This window comes from Leptonychotes weddellii, chromosome 4 (assembly GCF_054177405.1).
Source record: "Leptonychotes weddellii isolate Sample4059 chromosome 4, ASM5417740v2, whole genome shotgun sequence".
Taxonomy (NCBI): domain Eukaryota; kingdom Metazoa; phylum Chordata; class Mammalia; order Carnivora; family Phocidae; genus Leptonychotes; species Leptonychotes weddellii.
Window position 1 is genome coordinate 145,602,642 of NC_138372.1, and position 20,294 is coordinate 145,622,935.

At 39.3% G+C, this 20,294-nt stretch overlaps 1 protein-coding gene and 1 long non-coding RNA gene across 3 annotated transcripts in view; one reads left to right on the top strand and one right to left on the bottom strand.

Annotated features, from left to right (window-relative positions):
- Positions 1 to 20,294, top strand: part of LOC115939046 (uncharacterized) — a 312,345-nt gene that overhangs the window by 168,507 nt on the left and 123,544 nt on the right. The gene's annotated exons all lie outside the window — the stretch shown is intronic.
- On the bottom strand, positions 733 to 11,175 carry KCNV1 (potassium voltage-gated channel modifier subfamily V member 1). Its single transcript, XM_006727931.3, has 4 exons — positions 10,817 to 11,175; positions 9,142 to 10,407; positions 7,680 to 8,209; positions 733 to 4,397 (listed from the first exon to the last, which is right to left on the bottom strand). Exons 2-4 carry the CDS (start codon positions 9,606 to 9,608, stop codon positions 3,886 to 3,888), a joined length of 1,509 nt encoding a protein of 502 aa, XP_006727994.1. The 5' UTR covers positions 9,609 to 10,407; positions 10,817 to 11,175; the 3' UTR covers positions 733 to 3,885.

The window sequence follows — 20,294 nt, forward strand, 5'->3', positions numbered from 1 at the left end:
GGTGGAGGTAGGTGGATAAATGTGGGTGTCGGCCCTTCTGGAAAATTTGATTCTATTTTCTGAGTGAAAGTGCAATGAAAAGGATATTTATCTAGAGAGAGTGAATACATTTAGGAATTGCAGTATGATTGCCTAGCAGCATTAAGAACCCATTCGTGTTGTAGGCAAGAATGTAAAATGAAAGCAGTCTGCATACGTTGTTTTTTTTTTCTGTCCTCGTGATCAGTTCTGCGGGGGCAGGCACACGGAGGCACGAGATTGGATTTAACTGGGATTTGGGTCTTACCAATTCCATACCAGGAAGAGAGGGGCAATGGAGTTGAGGGGATAAGCAAGGGAGTAATTCTAATAGAAGGCAAGGGAAGACGTTTCCCATTAGCCCTAAAGACATACCACATAAGCAATTGCCAGTGGGGTTTATGAGTAAAACTCTCCTATGTGACATTTTTCTTTCATGTATCAGCATGGCTTGGAAAGAAGTTTGGGAGTGGTGGTGCTTTGTGAAAGAAAATCACCAAGGGAAGTACTAAAACATGTCATTTGCCAATGGATATCTTGGACCTGAATTGAAGGATCGATAAGACAGAGATATTAATGGTTAATATTTCAAAAGAGCAGACTTTTCATGTTAACAAAATATTTCAGTGGAAATGTTTGCAAAGCATTAATCTTACCCAATGATAATCTTTTGCTTGGATAACTTGGGCCAGCATATATATTTTCTACAAGAGCTTAGTCAAAGATTTTAATCAGAGTAAGAATTCCACATTGAAACACAGCACTGAGATTTCTACCTCAGTTAATTCTTTGTGCATCTAATACATCATACTTAACACTAATTTGCATTAAAATGATAAATGCAACAATTCCTTGTATATATAGGGAAAAAACCAGTAAAACATGAACATCATGCCACTTCTACTAGAGATACCATAGTGATTTCTTAAAATTGCTCTTTTAGGTGTTCAAACATTACCTCTGTGCACGCAATGTTTTTAATTAGTGTTCTCTAAATAGCTTAAAGAAAACCAGTAATTCCATTATTTATATTGCCAAATTAAATATTGTTTTGTAACAATAATTCTTACAGTTATGAAAAATATCGAATGTTTTTAAATGATGGGCTATAAAATTAACAGTTATTTCATATGTTACTTAAATTAACTTTGGTTTTCTTATATGTACACTGCTGAATAAGTACACTGATATTTTCTCTAACAGCAAAGTTGACTAGGCAATGGTATTTAAAATTTTCTTTTGAAATGTCCACATCTTGACAAAATATATACTGCTAACATACCACATTTGTGAAGAACATGTTTAGAATCTTTGGTGGTAGAAAAAAAATATATATAGAATACATACAGTTTTTTCATTTTTCATTTTTTTTGTTTTTTAGCTATTAATTATTCTATTAATTATTCTAAAGATAATATTTTTCTTGTCTAATAATGACGATAAAGCATGACAACAGCTGTTCCTTATAAGCACCATTCCACCTCTGAGAATAAGCTGAAATTTTTCTTAAGGCATATTAAACCTCTCCATCCACAAGAAATTGGCCTGCCTGGCTATGAAGTGAATCCCTACCCACAGGTTGTGTGGGAATAATGAAATCTATAATATGACTTTTAGGAGTATCATTTTTGGGGTCCAGGAGATTAGGATTCATTCCTGGCTCTGTCACCTGTACATGGAGTGTGTGAATTTAGGCAGGTTATTTCATCTTCGTATGCCTCAGTCTTATCATCTGTGTTCCCCTCAAACCCTCGAACAGAATATTAAGTACAAGAGAATAGGACTTAGTCTGGTTTAAGAATCTCCAGTGCCCAACCCACAGATATGTTCTAAATAAATATTTGTTGAATGAATAAATGTAATGGACTAATACTTAAAACAGTATAATAATAATTGTTTAGTGGGGATATTTTGGGATTAATGACATAATACACAGTGAGTATAGAGCACAGACCTGGATCAGAGCAACTATTCTTAATGAGGAGAGTTCTAGAGAAGCCACGGTAAGTTTGGCTTCTGTATCTAACTTGTGTTTTGCCTTCAGACTATGGATGGGATTTATACTAGAATTAGTGACCCTATGCCATACTCCAGCACCTGTGAATTGTGGAAGAGGGAAAATATTTATTTTATTACCATTTATAGCTCCTAAATCTTTCATAATATTTGGGAGAAGTGGAAATAAGCCAAGCGGATTAAAATATTTTAGCATACAATCTAAAACTCATGACATCATTGAAAATGTTTTCAGAACTTAAGCATGCATACCAGAAAACCGGAGGGAGTATATATGATATTTTATTGGTTTAAGATGCATATTTAAAATTTTTACATATCCAAAATCTGGATGCATTTTATAATCAATGGCCTCTTATAATTGATTGGCTTCTCTCTTCTTTCCTTCCTTCCTCCTTTCCTCCCCCCCTTTTTTGTGGTTCATAATATAATAGGGTGTTTTAAATAGACTTGGTTAACTATGGTACAGCCATATATTAAAGCACTATTTCTCAATGTGTATTTCTTATCACCATCCAACCCTGGCAAAGAGGCTCTTAGGCATTTTTTCCCCCTAATTTTCCACCCCATGAAATTTTAACACCATAGATATACTCTATATCTATACACGTATTGCATGTATATATCTGTTTTATGAATAAAAGGACTGATATTTTTGCCCCCCAAGAACCAATTTCATCCCCTTGGGGGCACTGTTAAACACACTGAAAATGCAGGTATTAAAGTGATACTCCATATCACTCTTAGTTTTTAAAATCTCCTTAACTAGAATATTGGGAATCATAAACTAATTCTTAGGTTTATAACTTTTGGTTTTAATCATATAACAGGATGTCCATGAATTTTATCATTATCACGGATGACCGTCAAAATGTGTGCAGTTTGAACATTTGCTATTTGCCCCAACAGTTGGAAAACTATCCATAATATTTTTTTGTTAACAAATAAAAGATCTTCAAGTTCAACCAGTGATATCATTCAACATATCATTCTCATTTTATGAAATAAGACTATTTAATAATTTCACTGTATATATTCAGGATGTTCACTACTTCACCTTTACATGTTTGTGATTTTAAAGACATAATTTGAACACTACATCAATAAAGAGATTTTTTAAGACCATCTGATTTGCCAGGGGTGCGGGAGACACCTGCTCTAGACTACATTACTGCATTCAGTGGGGAGGATGAGGAGGCACAGTTCTCGAAGCCTCTATGTAACACTCTTCTGCTGTCAGCTAAGCAGTCTGGGGATTCCCACCTCCGATAGTAATGATGGGAATCAGAACTTAGTCCCTCTGTGACCAGCGGTTTGCACCAGAGGGAAGACAGGGTCACCACCTATGGCCATCAAATCAGGATTTTCGCTTGCAAAGCGAATTGTTGTATTTAACAGCTTTAACTGATGGAAAAAGGAGTGATTTCTTTACTTGGAGAATGTCTTTAAATAGCGAAGTTGTTGAGTATGTTCCTAAAGATTCACTTATCTTTGCTCTGGGCTATGCAGTTTAACTCCCATTCTCTTAGGTTAGTGGTGCAAAGAACTTCTAAAATTAGTGATACGTAGAACTTGAAACTTTGTTGTATGTATTGCACTATTATTTTATATTTGACAATTCAGACATTTGGCCTACTTGTATTGGGTTGTGTTAAATGACTAGTTTTGAGACTCACTGTGCACTTGGTTTGGGGGATGTGAACTATTCTAGCAGACCAAGCAATATATCAGTAAAAACTAACACGGGTAGTACTCAAAAGAGACTCTTCAACAGTATACAGACATCCATTTCAAGGCTTTATCAGTTGAGTTAGTTGTACACAAGCTTTTGTACATAAATTGAAAGTGAATTCAAAACCAGAAATCATCTCCCCCACTGCTCCTAGTACTTGCCCTTTCTCTGCCTTTTAACCGAAGCATCTCCATGATACTCCGGGCATAGACATCCCTCAAGTTAACACTGATATATGAATCAGTGGCTATATTCTTGGTGAGCTTCTTCAGAGCTTCCCGCTGTCTAACGGCTGCTTCCTTGAGCTTTAAGGTGAAATAGCAAGCGGAGAAGCGGTCGTTAATAATAGCAATAGGCAAGGCCAAGACAAGGATTCCTGATAATATACACATGAAGGCCACGATTTTGCCTGTGGTGGTGTCAGGTCTAATGTCCCCGTAGCCCACAGTAGTCATGGATGTCGTGGCCCACCACCATGCACAAGGGACACTTGTGAAGGTTGTGTCAGGAATGCTTTGCTCAGCAAAATATTCCACCGTGGAAAATATAGAAATTCCCACAGACAGAAATAGGAGCAGTAGGCCGACTTCTTCGTAACACTGGGTGATTGTCATCCCGAGTGAGCGTAATCCTGGAACAGAACAACTGTCGTCAGTCACTGGCACCCCTTCGTCCCTCGCCACCTTCCACTTCCCTCTCTTCCCGTCTCCTGCCCGGCTCTCTGCCCACAAACGTGCATCTCACATGTGACATGTCTCCAGCACTGGGCAGTGTTCTGGGGATACTGAGATGATAAATCATAATCTTTTTCTTCAGGGAGCTCATAGTCTAGTTGGTGGGGCCAGATTGCAAAGGATAGAAAGAAATCTAGTTAGATTCATTCATGCACTTATATATTTACTAAACACCCACTAGTTATACAAAAAAAAAAAAAAAAAAAGGTGACAGATGAGACTACAAGGCAGGCAGGGGATGTATGACAGGAATTATACTTTAGTCCATAAAATGGGAGACTTGTGCATCATGGCAAGTGGAGGGCTCACTTAGCCAGACCTGCATTTCCATGTGTCACTTTGGCACACTTTTCTAACATTTTATGTGTCTGCTTTACTCACCCTCCTAACGAAGTGGAACACTGTCAGGGCATTGTTATCTGAGAGCCAGAAGCAGTAAAGGATGTCCACCATGAGAATGAAGTGAAGCAGCAGGAGTGAGTTAAGCATCAGTGACCGCACTGACACACGAGAACATTCTACGTACATTCACAGGGCATTCTTAAAGGTTTATCAGGAGGGATTCCTCAACTCCCGTGATACCCACTCAAATTCGCACCCATAGTACCAAAGCTATAGGGAAACATTTCCCTTGAGTACATAGAATTTCTGCTTTCCTGTAAGGAGACAGACCTGAATACAGATTATTCCTTCACTGCAAAAAGGTATGGGGGACTGAAGCTACTGGGAAATTCACTCACTATGAGGCATTGGTGCATTCCCTACTGCTCTTCTGAGGATTCACTGAACCCCTGGGAGACATACCCAAGAGAGCCTAATCCCATCTCCAGAGACTCAACCCTAAGGAGAGTCAGATGAGTCCATAATGGGACTACAATTTTGAATAAGGTATCTCCCCTGACACCTGAGTTCACAAACACTGCTGAAGGGGTATCCACATTTCGAAGTCATATCAGCCTGAAGTCATAATGATGCTGTCTCTGAAGGTCAAAGCAATGCCTCCTAGAATCATTTTAATTTTTATTCACTAGAGACTATTTGAAATTTCATTAAAATGCCATTTGTGCTCTCATTATTTTAAAATTTGGTTCTTAAAACTTCAAGATGTTCTTAAATTATTTACCAGCTATTTTTAAAGATTAAGGAATATTAATTTTGACGTTTAACTTCAAAAGAAGATTCTTTTTAGATTGTCTTTAGAATATCTTTTAGAAAGCTGACCTTGATGTGTCTGCATTGAATTGTATTTCTGAAATATATTGACAGCATATAGAAGAAAAGCACAATATTTAGAAGACTTTTCATTTCAAGATGAAATGTTCTAAATAATTTTGTAAAGAAACACAAAGTGGTCTAAATTTCTGCATGCTACATCTATTAACTCAGATAATCCTTAAAAAACAATATGAAATTGATGTAATTATTGTGCCATTTTACAGATGAGGAGACTGAGGCACAGAGAAGTGGCATATCTAGTACAGAGCTGCAGAGCCAGGACTTAAACTTTGGCTCTCTGGCCCACCATTGCCCTCCTGTTATTCTAGAATACCTCTCATCTTATATTTACAGTTAATACATGGGGAACTATGTCATCTATGTCTGTATATTGCAAAATGTAATGCTTAAGATAAAATTGTCAAATATTTATGTAAGCGTTCATATCCTTTCAATAAATTAAGGCTTCATTAATACTTTGTACTGCTTTGGAACTAAAAAAAAAAAAAAAAACCCTTGAAGAGGTGACACGGTGGAAATTACCATTATTTTCTTTTTCTTTTCTTTTGGGAAAAAATGTAGTCTTTACTGGGTGTTTTTAAATCGAATCTTGTGAGGAGTTTATAAATACTAGAAGAAAGCATCCTATTATGGGTGTCAGAAAACAAAGAGTGGTACTTGTAAAAGTTGTTGGAAACCCCATTATCAAATCCCTGCTATGTGAGAGTAGCTAGGAAAATACACTACCAAAATGATGTTAGGAGAAGTCCTAATTACCTCAGACATGTGGGGAAAAAAACATATTTGAAGTTAATTTCTCCCTATATTAATAGGGAGAGACAATGACCGTCAACTTCTTTTAGGTGACCAGTTAGGCACATATCTGGGGAAATAAGGTGGTAGTAGGACTTTCTAGCTAAATTATTTGTATTCTTGTGTATTGCATTTATATGTACCATATTAACATGGCATTCTACTCCACTGTATCTTAGTATAGTCCACACAAAATCCCTTGTGAGCTTGTTAAAATGCATGCTCCTCAATCCACCCCCAAATACTAAAATCTGTCTTTTCACAGACTAGGTTCAGAATTTGCCTTTTAACGAGCTTTTCATCAAAATCTAACAGAAGGTAACTCCAGAACATCCAACAGCCACAGGACCAGCCACTGAGAATTGCTGCCCTCAGGAACACAAGAATCATCTTTAATGGATTTGTGTGACTTCCCCTGACATTGACTGTAACTTTCATGCACAATTGAGTGTTGTGTGGAGATTCTTCTAGGGCGAGTGTTCATTAGATTTTCATTAGATTTTAAGGAATTCCTGTTACTATATCTCTCATGCATCCCGGTTTAGGGACGAGAAAATTCTCATACTAGATAAAGCATTTAATCAGTGTCTTCAACTTTCCTACAAAGCAAATATTTCCACTGTTTCTTCAAAAATCATGGGATGGCCACCAGTGCCTGGTCATCCCAGTTTCTGCGTGGCTAAAGAAAGCCCTGCAAGGCTGACCATCTTTTTTGCCCAGGAACGTGTGTGGTAAGCCCTTCCTTGGACACAGAAGAGAAACTGGCTTATGTCCCTATAGATTATGAACAATTTATGCATATTTTACGTGCTGTTTATGCATATTTTATCTAGAACCTGCTAGAGGCAGAGTGTCTTTAATTTTTGTACAACTTCTGAGCACTGGGTTAAAATAAACTGAGGGTAACAAGGGGTCAAACTGTTTTTCACACGTCTTAGGGAGAGAAGGAGTGTGAGAGGCATCGTCTCTATACCTGTGATAGCAACTTCAGGGTTTTGCTTCCCAATCCCTTTTTGGAGACCCTGGTTGGGTAAAGGATGGGAGGTGGTAATTCTGAGTATCAATTCACTGCACTTCTCTTGGGACTGTAGTCAAGCACTAATGTTCACAAACAATGGCAAATTAAAAAAGCATCACTGAAATTTGAATACCTGTGGAATGTCTGCCCAGCTTTAGCATGCGTAGAGCCCTGAGCAGCCTCAAAACCTGCACAATGCGCCCCACATTTTCCAGCTCCTGTGTCGTCTGGCTCCCACTCAGGCTCTCCACCAGAAGAGTGATGTAGAAGGGCAAGATGGCAAGGAGGTCGATGATGTTTGGCACCTTTCTCAGGAAGCGGCACCTGTCCCGCACACACAGGAAGCGCAGGACAAACTCCCCGGTGAACCAGCTAATACACACATATTCCAGGATTTCCAGCAGCTGCAGGTCCAGCCAGCTTAATTCAGCTGACATCAGGGCCATGTTGACGATGGACACCACCACAAAGATGATGGAGATGACCCCAAAGATTCGAGCAGCTGTGGAAGATCCAGGTTTCTCCAGGATGTTCCAGAGCTTCTGACGGACAGTGGGACAAGGTCCTTGGGAGAAGTCCTGTTCACTCTCATGTTGACTCTCCTGGTCTTCTGTGTCCTTCTTAAAGTCTAACGTTTCACTCAGCTCCTTTCTTCTGAAGTATCTTTTAGAGAAAACAACTTGGTGATTAGTCTAACTTGAAAAAAAAATACAGACGTCAAAAGAAAATTAAACTTAGCAGTGAGGTCATGCTTTTTATTTTGGTAAAAATGCAGAAAATGTCCATTCATATTTAACCCAGGCTGTCTCCTGCCCACAGTACTCAAAATTTCTGTTTAGGATTAGTATTTTTAAAATGAACCTTTCTTGGCAGAAATTTATACAAAAAGATTTATACATAGCAAATCTACTTTAATGCATTTTATTACCCATTTTTCTTGTAACAAGAACAGAAGTTTGCCATTTGGAACTTTTGTGTATGTGCAATGGAAAGGTCCTCATGAAGAAATAGTACTAATAGCAAGATAATAACATAGTCATCATCAAAGTCCCACAAACATTCACAGTCAAGGAACCAATTTTCCATCTCCTGTATTTAAAGCAGTTCTCCATCCAAGTTTAAAGTTAGTGTTCTTCAAAAACGAATGATGTACTATATGTTAGCTAATTGAACGTAAAAAAATGCCAAAAAAAGAATAAAAAATAAAAATAAAATAAAGTTAGTGTTCTAGGCCTGATAAATGGTAATGCTCCCTACTGAAACCTCCATCTCTATCCGTGCATCTTTTGGATTTTAGCTTTTCTGACTCATTTATTCAACCATCAAATATTTATTTCAGGCCTGACCTCCTTTGCCTTAAAAACGAATTGGCACACATTCGTTCAAAAAAGGAAGAGGTCCAAAAAGTTCCAATCCAAGCTGGCTGTGACGCTTTCCAGACCTCCCCGCCACCCCACCTTAACAGCTCGGAAGTGGCCTCAGGTATTGTGAGGCCCGGATTTAGCGAGGCTTGTGTGAAGCTCCTATCTTACCTCTGCGACCCTCTCTCCACTGCGCCCGCCTCCCCGCCCAGCCCCCGCGCGCCTCTCGGGTACCTGTCCCTGCAGCAGGAGTCGATGCTGAGCTCGTCGATGCCCCAGTACTGGATCTCCTGAAGGAAGGAGAGCGCGCACAGCTGCTCCATGACGTGCAGGCGGCCGGTGCGGTAGTAGTGCAAGACGTAGCGGAATGCTTGCGAGCTGCGGTCGAAGAAGTACTCGTTGTCCACGGGGTTGGCATCATCGCAGAACTCCAGGGGGCTGGGCACGGCGGCCAGGGCCCCGGGGCGGCGGCACGAGGCCACCACCACGGCCAGCTTGCCAAGGCGCGTGTGCGGGAAGCAGGACAGCGCCTGCTGCGAGAGCACGAAGCGGCTGCCGCCCACGTTGACCGTGAAGCAGTCCCCGAGCGCCAGGGGCTCCCCTTCACCCTCGCTGCAGAAAACGCTGGAGTCCAGCGAGGTCAGGGAGCAGCTGTCCAGCGGCGAGTCCAGCGGCGCCCGCCCTCGGGGAGGCAGCTCCATCCCCGCCGCCGCTGTGTGAAGGCGCCACAAAGTTGGGGGGCGCGCCGGAAGCCTCGGTCCGGCGAGGGTGGTGGCACGGCCCCTGGTGGCGGCCGGGATTTCCCTGACTCCCGAGGCGGGGGGGTGCCTCCCGCCCGCGCACCCCTCCACTCTCCACCGCCTGTGCTCGTTCCGCCAGTGGCCGCTAGGGCGCGGCGAGCGCGCGATTACAGCGCACCAGTGCCGGGGCGCCCAGGCTGAGGCGAGGGGGGCGGGGGTCGCGCCGGAGGGGGGTGGGAAGCTCCGACGCTGTCTAGGCGGGGACAGCCCCGGGGAACACTGCTGGGCGCCGAGGCCCTTCCCGGACTTACGCCCCCCCTACTGAGTTCGTGCTGGAGATTCCCAGCCCCGGAGGTGTACGGATTGAATGCTTCGCCACCTAGGGCTGGAGAGGGCGGGGAGGGAGAGGTGGGAGGTCTAGAGTGGGGGAGGAGGACAAGAGGACTCTTGGGGGGAACGGACCGAGGCAAGGGGGATGGTAAGACTCACTCCAGCCCAGGAGACCGAGAGGGAAAGTTCAGAAAGCAGGGGAAGTGGTGGCCGGGTCTGAGTTCTTTCCAACTTGAGGCTCTGTCTTCCTCCGTCTTCTTTAACGGCGGCGGCTTCAGAGGCCTCCCCGGCAGTGGTCGCTGGGGGCGTGAGCACGTGGCGGAGGGTGCCCAGGGCGAGGGGGCCGCATCATCTGCTCCCATTCATTCTCTTTCAAGTCTGATTGTCACTCACGCTCTATTTCCTCCTCCCTCCCTCTGCTTTTGACCTCCTGGTTGAGAAATAAGGATAATTGGTGATGACTTTTAACTGAAGTCCCAGTGAGTCACTAAGAACAAGGGGTCACCATTGCCAGTTTCCGCCGCGTATCGAGGCACTTTGCGCCCTTCGGTTTAGCCATTTCTGCCGGTACAAGTTTCCCGGAAAGCAGGCGTTCTAGGCTCGTTCTCCGGCATACAGCGGAGCTCTCATTTTAGGAGAAGGGAAGGCAAAAAGACAAGGAATAGAACGGGCGTGGGCTGGGGCAGGAGTTTAAATAGTAACGACGACTCGGTAAAGGGAGCAGCCGAGCGCCGTGCCCAGGTGAGACTAGAGGTGTGCCCACCGGGCCCCTTGGAGTAGCGCCCCAGCCAACCTGTTGGACACGGGGCGGGGGTGGGGAGGAGGGCAGGGTGACTCACCTTCCGCTCCGGGCACATCTGCGCAGCGCTCGGAGGCCGCGGCTGATCTGGTTGCCTTGGTTAGATCCTCCTGGTGTACACGTGAGGTCTGACTTGACGGGTCCAGGAGGAAGACTGTGTTCGAGGCTGAGCTCGGCGCTGGCGCTTGACGCCTAGCCTCGCATCATCTCCACCGCCTCCGGCTCCGGCCCCTCGGCCGCCCCCGCCCAAGCTAGCGAGCCATTCGCGGTTTCGAGCACCAGCTGTGGGGAATGCTGCGAGCCGAGGGAGGTGAGACCGGAGGAGGAAGAGAAGCACTCCGTGACTCTGAATATTATATTCATCCTGCAGACACCTCAAGGATTGCTGTTTGGATTCCCGTTTCCCCGAGCTGTGTGCTCACAAACGCTCAAGGACAAAATTTTCCATAAGTCTGCTAAACTCAGGATTAGGGTAGTTACAGTAATTGCTTTATGTGGCATGGTTCAAGGTTTTCTCAGTATTTCCAGCAAGCATCTGGGAATCCTGCATTTTTCCAAAAGTCTTTGCAAGAGAGTGTGAAGCACACATCTTTTTTTCCTTGTAAGTAGTTTTAGAAAGTATATATAAAGAGATGAGCAGGGAGCTTAGTACAGTGGGAAAAACTTTTTCATAAATTGACTTGAAACGTAGCTGTTTGGTTCTGGCTTTGCCGAATGGCTGTGGGACCTCCAGCTGTCATTTACTTCATGGGCCTCAGTGCCTTCCGCATCAACATTTCATGTTTCAATAAAAACGCCCAACATTCATTGGGGGCTTACTTTATGTCAGGAAATTTTGTAGTCTTTTTACTCATTCAGTACCTTATTTAGTCATAATAACAATACTATGAGGTAGCAGCATACCCATTTTACAGACGGAGGAAATTGAGGCAAAACAGAGAAATTAAGTAATTTACTTAGGGTCGTACAGTCCAAATTCAAACGCAGGACTGATTACCAGAGGCAGCACTTATAAACACGATGCTTGGGACATCTCCTTTTTTATGTGACTTTCAAATAAATCAAAGTGTGTTTGCTTTTATTTACTTTTTTATTTATTTTTGCAAATTTCTAAAGGAGGGCAGGAGTTTAATGATGTATTTTTCCTGATCTTTCAACAAATGTTTACTGAGCATCCACTATGCACCAGACCACTATTCTAAGTGCTTCAGATAGATCCACGAAGAAAAACAGACAAGATCCTTGTCCTTGTGGAACTGAAGTTTTTCCTGTGAGAATAAAGAGCAACTTTAGCGAAAATTAAAAAAAACAACAACCAACAATTCAGTATTATAGGTTATGGTTCTTTTGACAGCTATCCATTTGGTTAACTTTTGCCTCTGTAAAGAACTCTTCCATACAGAAAATATGGAGGAGTTAAAATTAAGAAATACTTCATCATTACATTTAGGTTCTGTGTTAATTTATTTAAGGTAGCAGAGCTTCTCTTACACAGGAAGAAAAACTCCCCTAACATCTCTGTTATAGATTATTTGGGCATTGAAAAAGGCAAAAGTCCACAGTTCTGCCAAGCCTTATTCATACCTTCGTGTAAATAACTTTCATCAAATGATGAACGTTAAAGGTCTACCCTAGCTTTACAGATTGTGGTGAGGAAGGAGGAAAGCTTTCGGAGGAAAATGACAGCTTTCAATGAGAAGGGAGATCTTGGACAGGTAACCAGAGGTTGGTTAACAAATGGTGACTGAGGCTTGTAGGTCTCCTGCCCTGCCACCAGGACCCTAGACTTCAGTTGTAGTTCGTGGCACCCAGTAGAAGGAATTATAACAATAACCACCTTCTAAGGGTAAAGCCCAAGCTGAGCATCTGAATTCTCACAATCCCATGAAGTATTGTCTTCCTTAGTTACAGATCTTAGCTCAGAGGCTCACAGGCACTAAGGAACTTTTCCAGTTTTATAGTGAATATGTGAAGGACTATATGAAGGGATCAAAACGGCGGTCTTTCTGACTCCAGATTTTATCTCAACTGCTAAGAGCCTGAAATTTTCAACTGGGTTTCATTTGTGATTGAAACAGTTTCCACTAAATAAAATAATCATAACTAGAGAAATGATGACTAGTTAACTGGGAGTATATAAACACAAATGACCCATTTTAAAATATAGAGTATCTTGGGTAATAAAAATTTCTGCCTTCTTCCCTGTCCTGTTCCCTTTAATCTATTGTTTCTCCTCCTCTATTGAGCACCCAGGTTTGAGTCAGAGAGCCCAATGAAAAGGAAACGACAAGAGCGGAAATAAGTCCATTCAAAAGATATCCTTCTTGGTCCCTGATTTTGACCTGAGGGATACCCTAACATACATTAGGAAGTGAAAGGAGAATTGCTGATAAGTACTTGGGGGTGGTGAGGTCTTGCTTTCGATTTCATTCCTACAAAGCATGGGAGGAATGTGATTGTCATGTAGGAGGCAGCTCAGTACTGAGACGTGAAAACTCAGCATTCAAATGGCTTTGGTATATTCTCTCTAGTCATCAGTTGTTATATTCAGGTGATTTTCCATTAGTAGTCTTGTTAGGAAATGCTCTCCTAGTGTTTGGCTTTACTTAACAAGTCTTCCAAACATCGATCTGAACATTAAATCTCCAGGTACAACTAGTATTTTTAATTCTTCCAATTTTTGTGAATTTTTCTAAATTTATTAATGGACAACATGCATTCTTAACAGTCATTTCTAAAAATTGGATTAAAAGAAAAAAACACAGCATACTTTAAATGTCTGAGTATTGATAACAATAGGGGCCCTGGCTGGCTCAGTTGGAAGAGCATGTGGCTCTTGATCTCAGGGTGGTGAGTTCAAGCCCCATGTTGGGGGTAGAGATTACAAAATAAATAAATAAATAAAATTGATTATTGATAACAGTTAAGAAAATAAAAGTTAAAAGTCATTTGAAGCATATTAGGAATTCTTATTAAAACCCTGGAACATTCATCTAGGTTTTTGAAAAAGTAATGAGAATGTATTTATATTAATATTGTATTTGCTTTTCTGTAATGTACTTAAATAATGTATTATGATGTTCTGTGAAATCATTAAATCCCATCTTTTATAAGAATGTTTTAAAATGATTATACATATATGATCATAAGTCATTGAAAAAAATGTTTAGAAAAATGTACATTCATTATTAATTTATATCCAAAATACTACATCTTTACATTTGTTTTTCATAATTAAATAGGTAGGGGAAATATAACAAGTGAATACTTTTGATAAAGAGCTTTATAGAATTAAACTTGAGTAAACTCTACATTTTCATTTTCAATTGCTTTAGCGTAGACTCGTAACTTTACACTAAAATCCCGTTAATTTTTATCACTCATTAGCAATGCAGACCATATTTTATATGAGGTGTGCATGCCTATCTTTGACTCAATACTTAATTTCCCAGGTACTGACAACTAGATGAGTTCATTGTAATGTTTAAAAATGCCTTTGTGTGTGGACAAAATGACATTGTCCTCTTCATTGCATTGGGTTATGTTTAAAGGTAAAGGAAAATCTGACAAATTCTATCTATTCATCTTCCATGAGTCTTCTAGGTGCTTGGAATAAATCCTCCCAACTGTATAACAGCCCACTCTAATGCAGAATTTAGCTTAATGTGGGTTTGTTCTGGATTCCTTCCAAAAGGAGGCAATTATCTTTGGAAGTACCCAAGAACTCATTTTTATAGCCTAGTCTGCTGCAGAGATCACCAAATGGGTTGATGATGGTGATGATGAGGATAATAATACGATAATAATAGCTGCTACATTTACTTAGTCAATTTCTGCTCTTTTATTAACTGTGTGACATTAAGTTTCTTAAGCCCTCTGTATCTCCTTTTCCTCATCTGTAAAATAGGGGTAACAAGAGTACTTACACTATTGCTTTAAAATTAAATGAGATAATCCATGGACATGTTTAGTGCAGTGTCATTATTTCTGTTGTCACTATTATTATTACTATTGTATTTTAGAAGTGTTTTTCTGATCCCCCTTACTGAGCACTTACTATGTGATCTTATCACATAGGATGTCACCTATCATCATGTTAAAAACCTACTCATTTCATTTATAATTTATAAATTCGTATAACCCTATGAGGAGAGTAACATTATCATTATTATTTTGCAGATAGGAACCCAGGATCACAGTACTTAAAAATTTTCTCAAGTGTCATATTGATAGTAGAAAGAGACTTGAACACTTTTGTTTGACTCAAAGCCTTTGAAAGGACATTAACGTGAAAATGATGCGATGATAAGAAATCACTGTTAGAAATTCTCCTCTTTAAAAATAATTTTATATGGAAAATTTCTATTCTATGCTTAAAGTAATTGAGATGATTATATATTTTATAGTGCATGACCAACATATTGCACGTGATTTTCATTTTAATAAATTGGGTCTTACTTCTAATCATTGTAAAGAAGATAGTTGATTGGTTTGGCCATTGAATGATTCTCACCAAGCCACTATGATATGCCACAGACATGGATGAATTTTTCCTGAGTTACTAAGAAACTGTGTAGAGCCAGGCACTTATTGTTCACTGGATTAACTCCTGTAATTACACTGAAATTAAATTTTTATAAACAAGATTTAGAAGCAGTGGAGCAAACACAGGGCAAGTGCTCTGCTCATTAGGTCCTATAAGCTGTTAAGTGAACCTAATATTGAATATGAAAATTCCAATTAAAACCTTTTTACCCAACTCTATGAAATTCCCTTATGTTGATAGAGATTGATCATACAGAACCATTAAAAATGCTTTTCATCGAGTGTATGTAATTTATTAATATTAAAAGTTAAATTGCATTTAAATTTGTCCTTATTTAGTGCTTTCTTCCACTATTAAGGAACTCAATAAACTTGAATTCCATTCTGTAATTAGAAGAGAGGTAATCTTTACATTTCATATGTGTTATAAGGTTTTTTATGTTGCATTTCCTTGCTTTTTCTGGAATCAACTCAAAATTGAAAAGTTTTTCAACCAGTAAATATTTATAAAATGTACTTTTGCAAGAGCTGGTAGTGGGTATTGTATATACAGATGGAATATGTATTATATATCATGTACATAATTTATACCATATGTATGAATAGACACACAACAAACACATCCATAAAAAACTAACAATATAGTAAGGTTTACATTGATACTATGTCAGTGGGTCACATTGTTACTACAAGGCAAGGAAAGTAGTGAAAAATCAGAAGCAATATAAGGAAAATAGTAGAGATAAGGAAGGATAAAAGCAATTTTTCTTTACAAAATGGCTCTTAGTTACGTAGTGTTGTTCCTTTAAATAGCATCCTCCTGCATTTTAGACATAGTCTAATTAAAGAAAAATATGAAGTAATGTTTTAGGACATATATGCTGAACTCTGTGCCAAAGTAGTTTTGTTAACTGGATTGTAAACCTGTATAAAATACCTATTATTCTAATCTCAGTTTGAATACGTAGAACATTACTTTAAATAAATATTCTATATATTAAATTATTGTACATAAATAGGAAAAACCTAGTTCTGTTTGAGCTCAAAATTATTGCTTTTTACACTTAACTGTATGTTGAGCTTACACTTGTATCGCTGGTTCAAAAGAGTAGAAATACGGGTTTTCAGTCAGTACACATTAATTTGGTTAATTTGAAAAAAGAGCCTTGGATCAGTGCATGTGTTGCAGAGTATATTTTCTCTATACAGTGTAATTAAATTGGTGGGAACTGAATATAAAAATTTGTCATTTTTTCAACATGAAAAATAGCAGTGAGCCATATGGCTTCTCCTGTTCACCATTGCATCTGATCGACAGTTCAGTTACAGACCCAGCCTCCCCGTTCTACCACAAACAGATTTCCCAGAAAACTAAACCAAATGGGAATCCAGAGGGAAGTCAAAGCATAGCAAATTTGTACTGGCCCCGTTTTTTGTTTTTTTTTTTTAATTTCTATAAGGTCAAATTTATCCATTTTAGCAACCGCGAATGTTTCATTTTCATGGCAGCAGCGAGAAATACCCTGTTCCATACCGCTTATGTTATTTGAAATGAAAATAAATCCCAATTAAATAATTTGTGAAAGAAGAGAAATAAAAAACATAGGGGTTTTAAAATGAATTTATGAAATATCAACTTAGTAATGGATTCAAAATTTACACTGACTCTAGGTCACGTATGATTTACTTTTGGGAGCAGAAGCTGATGAAAAATCAAGAACAGGTAATTAGTGACTATATGGAAGTTTTGAGAATAGCAAGTAGTTTTATGGATGAGTATGTGTTTATATGTGTGTGTAGAACAGGTATTTCAATTTGATTTTTAAAAAAATAAGTAAGCCAAAATATAGAACTGTTTTCTCATTTAATATTGCTCAATAAATAGGAAAGTATTTTTCAGCAAAAATTTCAAAAAGACTCCATATGCAGTTAATTTTTGCCTTACTTCCCTTTTATTCTATTGATAGTATTACCAACTGGCAATAAAGGTTTTTGTAAAATATTTATCGAATGGCTAATTGTAAAATAAAAAGCAAGTTTGGATGTATTTGAACAGGTAGGAATAAGATGGTGATAGAAGAGCATGTAGCCTCTTTCATGATATGCACACGGGCAAACCTTGCCTGCAGTTGGAGTCATGTTCACTGGAGAAATGGTGATTTACTTTCAACTCCTATTTGAATGAGAATCTGTCCCTCGGGCAATAAGAGCCACAAAGTGAGTGGGCCTCTCTCCAGTGAATTAGTGGAGATCACTTTCTTATATAATAAGTACTGGATAGGGATGTGATTGAAATATTTGTTTTTAAGGTTGCAGGTTTTCAAATATGGTTATGATAGAAGGTGGCTGACCCATGCCTCAAGACAGTTGTCTCCAGACCCCTCTGCAGTCTTTAAATTATTGAAGATCCCAAACTTTTGCTGAAGTGGGTTGTATCTTTTGATATTTATCATATTAAAAGTTAAAGCAAAGGGACACCTGGGTGGCTCAGTTGGTTAAACGTCTGCCTTTGGCTCAGGTCATGATCCCAGGGTCCTGGGATCGAGTCCCGCATCAGGGTCCCTGCTCAGTGGGGAGCCTGCTTCTCCCTCTCCCACTCCCCCTGCTTGTGCTCTCTCTCTCTCTCTGACAGATAAATAAATAAAATCTTTTTAAAAAATTTAAAAGTATTTATTAAATCATTTAAAAATAACAGTAATAAGCATACTTGTTAACAAAATAAATAATTTTTTAAATAATAATATTTTCTTAAACAATATCATTAGTGAGAATAATGACATCGTTTTACAATTTTTTCTATCTCCTTGATAGCTGGCTTAATAAAAGATAGCCTTATTTTCGTATCTGCTTCTGCATTCAAACTGTTGCCATTTGTTATTTCTTTTGAGGTTTATAAAGAAAATCCAGTGTCAAACAGGTAGGAAGTTGGAAAAAAGAGGGACATTTTAACAGCTTTTGCATATAATGTATATGCTTCTGTACTATACTAGAATTTGACAGGTTAGTTCCAAAGTAGAATCTGAAACTGTATTTGTGAGCTTTCATATTCAGTTATGTTAAAATCCACTGGCCTATCTTGCCCTTGGAATTTTTTCTAAAATCCTTGCACGATTTTGTTATGTCATGCATTATTCTTCTGGAAAACGTTGGTTTCTCCAAAGAGTGACACATTTAATTAAATAACATAAAAAATCCTTTTGTTAATATCGCCACCAATTTCATCAGAAAAGTGTTTTTTGTTTTGTGGTTATTTTGGGGGGGCAGGGTGGGGGAGGGGCAGAAGGAGAGGGAGAGAGACAATCTTAAGCAGGTTCCACACCCAGCATGGGGGTGGTGGAGGGGGGAGTCGTGGGGATGGGCGAGTCGTGGGGCAGTGGTCCATCTCACAACCCTGAGATCATGACCTGAGCCATAATCAGGAGTCGGACACTTAACCAACTGAGAAAATTTTTTAAGTATTGGGATGCTATCAAACTCATAGTGGTAGAAATAAGTTTTCCAAAATTCTCATTTTCACTTGGAAGCTCAAATTTTGTTTTCAGCAACGAATACTGTGAACTTTCCTTGACAGTAACAGGATCCATTCATTCATTTTTAAGAAATTATTCAAAAACATCTGAATAGTTTTTCTTGCGTCATGTTTTCAAGTAAAAATGGTGATCTGTGGGAAAAAGTGGCTAGTTCAGCTTATAATTCAGAATAATTACATGAGTTCTTTTTCTTGAGACAACCATGGTACTGAAGTATGCTATAGAGAGCTTCAGTGTACTTCTCATTTGGTTAAATAAAACATTAAGAAGGCATGTATCCATGATAAGATTTAATACAATTAATATTTGAGCAAAAGCACTAACTTTCATTACTATTCCTCAAGGATATTGTTAAACTGGCTTTTTTTTTTTTCATCCCAGAAGAATACAATGACAGCTAGTACACTGGTGTCACTGCTTTGAGGTGTGCTAAAAACAAAAGCAGTTTTACCCACCATTGCTTTTATACTATTCTTGCAAATGTGCATGCAGTGGAAAATACAAATAGCTCCGGTATTATGAAAATAATGTTTTAGATCAAGAACTCCTAAAAGGTCTCAGAAAATCTCAGGGATATTTCACGTTTTAGAAACTTTTGTTATAAGGAATATATGTATTTTGACAACTTAAACACAGAACTTATGTTTACATGTTTGGGAGTTCTATGAAGAAGTATAGGACTTTTATATTTTGTTTTGCAAGATTTCATCAAAAAATTTCCTGTGCCTAATATATACTGTATGGGACAAACACACACATACCCTAAACATAAAATTTATACACACACACATGCACACACAGAAATGTGATCATATGAAAGTTTAGGTATTTTCAGATATGCAGAGAAAATGTAATTAATTTTGGCTCCAATTATGGAGCCAACTACTTTTTAGTTTAATCAAGTAAACTTAATATAATGTAGTAATTCACAATTTTTTAAGGTAATAGATAGTCTTTTTGGGTAAAAGTGCCCAGTCTCAGAATTTTGGCCTCCTTTATGCCTCACTCTCGAGGAGCAAGGTATGGCCCAGGATGATGAGATTCTCCTATGTAGTTTAAGTGAAAACTATTGGATCATCATTGGCTAAGAGGAGGGCTTCCCGGGACTGACTGCTGGGTTATACATGAGTGTGAACTGCAAAAGGCTATTTTTGGGCCATTTGCTTCTGGTCTCTAAGTTCCTTCTCCTTTATCTCTTTCCTTTACCTCAGTTTATAAATGGTTAATCAGTCCCCTCCAGCCTTCATTTCTATCTCTCCTCAGGGGTGCATGGAGCCACTTCTGGTGTCTCTGTAATCTTCTACTATTTCTTCCACAGAATCACATCTGCCCCAGGTTAGAAGCGGTTGGGTTTGGAGCACCTCCTAGAGCTTGCAGCTTCTCATTTTCAAAATGAATGATAAAGTGTTAATGCATGTGTTCTTAGGCTTTCTCACACCTCCT

Coding starts and splice junctions, on each gene's coding strand:
- KCNV1 (XM_006727931.3), bottom strand. CDS start 9,608: ATGGAGCTGCCTCCCCGAGGGCGGGCGCCGCTGGACTCGCCGCTGGAC. Junction 8,210..9,141: donor GACTCCTGCTGCAGGGACAG/GTACCCGAGAGG, acceptor TTTCTCTAAAAG/ATACTTCAGAAGAAAGGAGC. Junction 4,398..7,679: donor GCTGGGCAGACATTCCACAG/GTATTCAAATTT, acceptor GTTCTGTTCCAG/GATTACGCTCACTCGGGATG.